Source organism: Juglans microcarpa x Juglans regia, chromosome 3D (genome assembly GCF_004785595.1).
Source record: "Juglans microcarpa x Juglans regia isolate MS1-56 chromosome 3D, Jm3101_v1.0, whole genome shotgun sequence".
In the NCBI taxonomy this organism is placed as follows: domain Eukaryota; kingdom Viridiplantae; phylum Streptophyta; class Magnoliopsida; order Fagales; family Juglandaceae; genus Juglans; species Juglans microcarpa x Juglans regia.
This window is the reverse complement of record NC_054598.1, coordinates 17,633,981-17,640,064: the sequence shown is the minus strand read 5'-3', so window position 1 is coordinate 17,640,064 and position 6,084 is coordinate 17,633,981. Positions and strand designations below refer to the sequence as shown.

Here is a 6,084-nt window from a genome sequence, read left to right as displayed (position 1 = left end):
TAGGCGAGAATTAAAAGTCTTTTAATTAGCAGATAAACCTAATCATAATTAATGGCCCAGAAAAGTAGTGATCATCGATATATATAGCCTACATATATACATATACATATATATATATATATAAATAATAGTTTTGACAGGTTGGTATCGAGTATTTTTAATATTTGGCATTTTTCAATAGTCGGCACCGTCTCTACAAAGTCTAGCTAGAGTGCTAAGGTGTCGTACTAGCACTGGAGCTTAGCCTTCACATATAAAACCAAACGTGATGTTTTCCATTTCATTTGATTTAGATTTTTGCATCCCCAAATTCCACGTACGGAAACTTCTTCCTATCTGGCCCGCCTTTTCCTTCTCTCCTGTCCTAGCTAGCTGCTTGACGTGCTCGTCTTTCCTACGATCCCTACCGTTGATTCTCCTTGGGGAACCACGCATGCTAGGTGCAGCTCATTTCGAGGGATTAGAGTAGACGGCTTAGATTTTTGCGTGGCAATTTTTCTGTATTTTTTTTTTTTTGGGTTGCCTTGTCATATCTGGCTTTCATGGAGAACATCTTTTTTACCTTTGCATGAGATGGTTGACTTTTTCTTTCGTTTTACTTTGACATGAAAGCCTATAAGAATCCAAGACAGCCAAGGGCAATGTGAACATTTTAACGTGGCCTTTTTTCCTACCTTATTTAATAATTATTAAATATTTAATTAATTAATTGTTAAATTAAGTGACAATCAAATTAAAAACATAATACAAGGATTTAAGCATATTTAAAAGTTTTAACAACCGGTGGTACGGTCAATGTGTGTTAGAATTTTGGAAATGGGTGCGAGATCCCAAGAAATTGGCCTCAAATTAGAGCAGATCAGCGGCCCTACCGCTACGTAGCCAAGTGGTCCAGTGGACGTACATGGTTACAGCATCAACAAGGGTAAGATCGTCTTTATGAAAATATGTGGGCACTCCCTTATAGGACGAACGGGTGTGTCCCAATAAACATTTTGATTTATGTATTTTTTATAATAAATTTCATGGGCTTTTGGTGATCATGACGACGTTGGCGTATGATAGATGATAGACTTTATAAGAGAGAGAAAGTGAGAGAGAGAGACAAAGGTCAAAGCACGGTGCAGGGTAATGATTTTTGTTGGAAGAGCAGGCTCAGAATTCAGATGCTCGTGATATATATAATTGTATTTTCAGAGAGAATTTTCTCATTTTCATTTTCTCGGTTTTACTAGGACGATATATTTCTTTTGCAGTGCAAGCAGGAGGTAAGAATCAGAAACCACCAGCAGCAGCCAGCAGGTATTTTCAGAAGCCCTTTAAGGAATTTACAGACCCTCTCTCAGCCTCAGCTTCGTCTTTTCCTTTTCTCCTCTCTTCTCTCCTCTCTTCTTCTCTCTCATCAGCTATTTGCTTAGTTGTTCTTCTTGCTTTTGATGGCCTGCGGGTGCATATATATTGCTACTTTTGAACCTAGACAGTCCCAACGTTTTTGAAAGTATATACCTCTCTTTTTAGAACCCATACCAAGCCATCGATCAAGGCTTTTTTTTTTTTTTTTTTTTTTTTTTATATATATATATATATATCTGGAGGGAGCAAAGAGGTGAAAAAGGCGAAGTTTTTTTCAGGTGAATCTAAGAAAAACCCAGGTGGTGGAAAGCTTGTTTAGAAGAGGAAACAAGGATATTCGGTTCGGGTACCCATTTGGATTAAAAGGGTTTCTGAAGAAAGAGCAAGTGAGTTAAGGTCAATAGTATAAAATGAGCAGTTGTGGAAGAAATGGGGCTGTCAGGCAGTATATAAGATCAAAGGTGCCTCGTCTGAGATGGACTCCTGAGCTCCATCACTGTTTTGTTCATGCCATTGAGAGGCTTGGAGGCCATCACAGTAAGTCTCTCTCTCTCTCTCTCTCTCTCTGTGGGGTCCTGCGAGCGCTCATCATGTCCTTGTTATCATATATTGTAGAGGCAACACCTAAGCTTGTTCTTCAATTAATGGATGTCAAAGGACTAACCATCTCACATGTCAAGAGCCATCTCCAGGTTGTTTTGTCCTTCCTCTTGTCATCTGATTTTCTTTTCCGTTTGAGCTGGTTGAAACTTTCAAGCCTTCATCTTTACACCATACAAAATATAATTTTCTTCTTTTGCTTTGTTTACATGGGTTCACTTTGTTCCAACAGATGTATAGAAGCATGAGGGGTGACCTGGGCAGACAAGGTATCTAAAACTCTCCTCCCTTCTTCTTTGGGCAGAAATATGTAGACCAATAACAGGCATTACACGTGTTCCCCAGATACCGTAGCTGCTCAACTCCTAAACAACTACGTACATTTCTGTTATATTATTTAACCTGAGGTCCTATTATATATACCGCTATTCTACGTAGACCATCCATGGTATTTTCCTTTGTTAGTACTCCTGAATCTTTTTTTGGTAGTTCTCAATTCTGTATTTTGGAATATGGACTTGCAGCATAAGACGCATCTTTTGGTAACGAGTGGCTGTATCACTACATTTATTGTTTCCTTTCTTACTTAGTTGATGCTATTATAGATGATAACAAAAGAGAAAAACTATCCCATCAGATCTTCTGCTATTGGCATTTCTGATGAAAGCCACAACCTCATTTACATCGATCTTTTGAAGTTCTCAGTAGCGTTTTCAAATCGAAGGCTTGTTAAATGCTAGGGGACCTATTTTGCCTTTACTCTCACCTTTCTGTGTGCTTCATATGTATATGTCGGGTCTCTTTGTCGTTTGACAGATAGGAATTCTACGCAACAAAGAAAACATGATTTTTTTGAGGAGCATGATGATGGGTGCGTTGATGAAGTGAATGATATGGGTTTTCACCCTTCTTCAAAACCCATTGAGAAAGAATCAGATTCTGACTTCAGCAACAGTCCTCTCCCTCCTAAAAGGTCAGCTTTGCTTTATAAAAGCCTTAAATCTTGTTTCAGACTTCTTTTCTCCCCTAAGCCTACATATTTTCAGACTTTTTGAAATGTCAAGAACAGTGACATTTTTACAAGAAAGAAACAAAAAGGATATTGGGGATTGCATGATCCATGCTTTTACAAATGGCTTTTTCTCTGATCGAATATCTTTGTTTTATTTTATTTTTCGATATCTCCCCCTCAGAGCTAGAATGGAAACGTTGAGTTCAATCTCTGAAAGCCTGCAATGCAGCCAAAGAATAAGTGAGACAGTCCCGAATCCGTACTATTTTGATGATTATCTGCGGGCCATGACTGAGCATAGGGGAATAAAGGAGGGTTATGCTGGTTCGAGATGGCAGGCCCAGCCTCAATCCACAGCCTTCTATCTGCCACAAGATCTTTACAACCGCAGCTCTTTCAAATATGCAGTAGAGAAGGAATCCGATTTCTTGGAGGTACGCCTCAACTCTCTCTCTTTCTCTCTCTGCTGTTTCCTTTTAGCAGCTTTTTCTTAATGGGTTGAGTGTAACCCTGGTTTTTGGTTTCATCAAACAAGATGTATATAATATGGCATTGCTCTACGATTCTGACAATGCTCTGGTGACCGGTGGAAGCATGGAATATCCATCCTTTTTAGGTCAACATGCGTCACTTGTATTGTCACATGCATTGTTTTCTTGCTAGACAGCTTTTGGGAAGTGTGTTTAGTTAGTATTATCTGTAATGCTTCTTCCACGTTAAATGACAAATCTCTGATCTTTTCACGTACTTGTGTTATTTGTGAGTGTACACAATCTTTAACTGCTTCAAATCCTTAAAGACAGAACTCGTGACCAAAAAAAAAAAAAGAAAAAAAAACGAACGGAGAAGGAAAATGTCTTTACAAATAGGATCAAGCGATGAAAACCCTTGATTCTTTTAATGACCAGCCATTTGCTTCGGATTCCTTTGGCTTTTTAGGATCAATGCTGGAATTGAAGTATTCGAGAAGTTGGTTAATATATATATATGTTTGACGAGAAGAATTTTTCTTATTTTTAAGTCTGTTTGGATAGTGAGATAAGATGAATTGGGATGATTTGTGAATAGTAGTGAGATTATTAGTTGAAATTAAAGATGAGATGAGGACCAATGTATCCAAAGCAAACGTGCCCTAAAACATTCCTTGGTCCTCTCTAACTTACTTTTTATGGCTGGCCAACTTAAAATTCCAAATGGGCTTTTAACCTCATTGGCGTAGAGAGTCCTTTTAGGATTTACCCGTTTATTTGTCTTTTAGGGCTATCCCTACTTGATCTTTGCTGACTTGTGTTGGCACCATTGAAACTTTCTGGTGTAGAAATGTATATTAATATCATGGCTTGAATATCAGTAATAAATATAAGACTACAACTCAGTTTTATTTGAAAGGAATGCTAGCTAGTAGTCTTATTGCATGCATTAATTATAGATTTATACTTTGGCTAAACCCTGCAACAAAGTAATATCCTCCACTAGAATGAATGCTCTTTAAAATGCGTTTGGTAACCATAGATTTGTTCTCTAAGGTACACTGGTTTTGTTTCACAGGTATCCGGTCTAGAGCGCACGAAGGAAAGAATGCCTAAATGGGAGAACGAGGGAAGGGGAAATGCACTAAAGGTTGGTGGCTGCGAGTTGTCGTTATCGCTCTCCTTACCTCCTCCCTCCTCCCAGAGAAGTAACGCCTCTTCCATGAGCGAGATCAGCGAGGCGATTTCGCCATACCCTTGGTCTAACTATAAAGACTGCTCCAGCTCTTCTTCAGGAAAACATAGCATTAACTTAGATCTATCTATAGCTCTATGCGGCATCTAATGTATTTTTTTCTTTTTTCTTTTTTGTAATTTTTTAAATTTGGAGAAATTTATTTATGGATATGTGGTAGTTGATGTTAATGTAGAAGTCATCCATTAGGCATGTTCCTTTCATGCTCTTTTTCTTTTATTTTTGGTTTAGTTTTTGAATCCCAAGTCCCAGTCTTGATAGGATGGCTTAATTGAGTTTCTTAGATGTGAACCATATTTGGGCTTGACATGGAATGCTTCTGGTTGGGATTCTGGCATCCTCTTCTACTCGAAATACAGACAAAACTGTTATTGTGATGCTTGGTATGGACCCAGTGGTATTTAGAGGATTAAGGACCTTTTTTTAATCAGGCAAAAGTAAAAAATGTAAATAAGATGCATGGAATGACTGGATGAAAAATAAAAATAACTATAAATAATACATTTCTTTCTTACCGCGTGTTGAGAAATTTCACGCCTTAGCAATAAACTAATCCTTTAAGTATAAGGAGTTGTTCCATTCCTCTTATTAGGTTTTTTATAGAGAGAAATGAGTATCTTTATATAGTATTAGAGCAGGTTAATTTATGATTGATGATAGGCTCTTGCGATTTATTTAAGATGATGGTACTGGAAATACTGGCTCACACGTGAGGGGGCGTGTTGAGAAGTTCTACACAACTTAAGAACAAATTCATCTTGAGCTTTATAAAGAGTTATTTCACTCTTCTTAGTAGTCATTTTATAGGAAAAAATGAGTATTTCTATATTACTAACCATCCACATGACTCTGGCATAAGAAAAGAGATGCATTGACGACAATACTTTTAAGAGAGTAATTTCTCTTTCTCTCTCTCTCGGAAACCCTTTGTTAGCCTGGCTCAAGGCCTAGGTCCAGATGAAGTCTAGCCCGGAAGACTCCAGCACAAACGGCGTCGTTTTGGTGAGTCTCCTTCCCTTTTAGTTTTCTTTCTCCCCGATGGTTTCTTTCATTTCCTAGTTGTCCTGTTTTCCCAAAAATCTCTTCAACCCGTGTGCCTCTTTCCACGTTCCTACAGTTTATTCTCGGTCCCTCACTTGAAACTTCCCTCACCACATTTTGAACTACTCAGATTTTCCCCCTTACACAGATCCCAGATCATCCTTGCGAGTATTGCTAATTTTTCTTCTTTCCATGTGTCCCCGGAAGCTCGTCGCTATTGGCAGGTTTCCACGAAGGCGAGCCATCGTTCTCTCTCTTGTTCTCTGTTTCTCTTTGCCTCACAGACGGTTTCGTGATTTTTCTTTGGGTAATGGCACTGTTCAGCTTTCTCTTGGGTCTTGAAATCTTAGTGC

General features: G+C 38.4%; 1 protein-coding gene across 3 annotated transcripts; it reads left to right on the top strand.

Annotated features, from left to right (window-relative positions):
* The first annotated feature begins 1,155 nt into the window (after positions 1-1,155).
* LOC121256753 (myb family transcription factor MOF1-like) lies at positions 1,156-5,000 on the top strand. 3 transcript variants are annotated; one of them, XM_041157640.1, is made up of 7 exons: positions 1,156-1,302; positions 1,643-1,890; positions 1,969-2,045; positions 2,186-2,222; positions 2,770-2,926; positions 3,147-3,399; positions 4,514-5,000. In XM_041157640.1, the coding sequence occupies exons 2-7, from the start codon at positions 1,764-1,766 to the stop codon at positions 4,778-4,780; spliced, it is 918 nt and encodes a 305-aa protein (XP_041013574.1). In that variant the 5' UTR covers positions 1,156-1,302; positions 1,643-1,763; the 3' UTR covers positions 4,781-5,000. The 3 variants fall into 3 exon arrangements, with proteins under 3 accessions (XP_041013574.1, XP_041013575.1, XP_041013573.1); XM_041157641.1 differs by having other exon boundaries at positions 1,157-1,302; positions 1,653-1,890; XM_041157639.1 differs by having other exon boundaries at positions 1,161-1,302; positions 1,519-1,890.
* Positions 5,001-6,084: the final 1,084 nt, after the last annotated feature.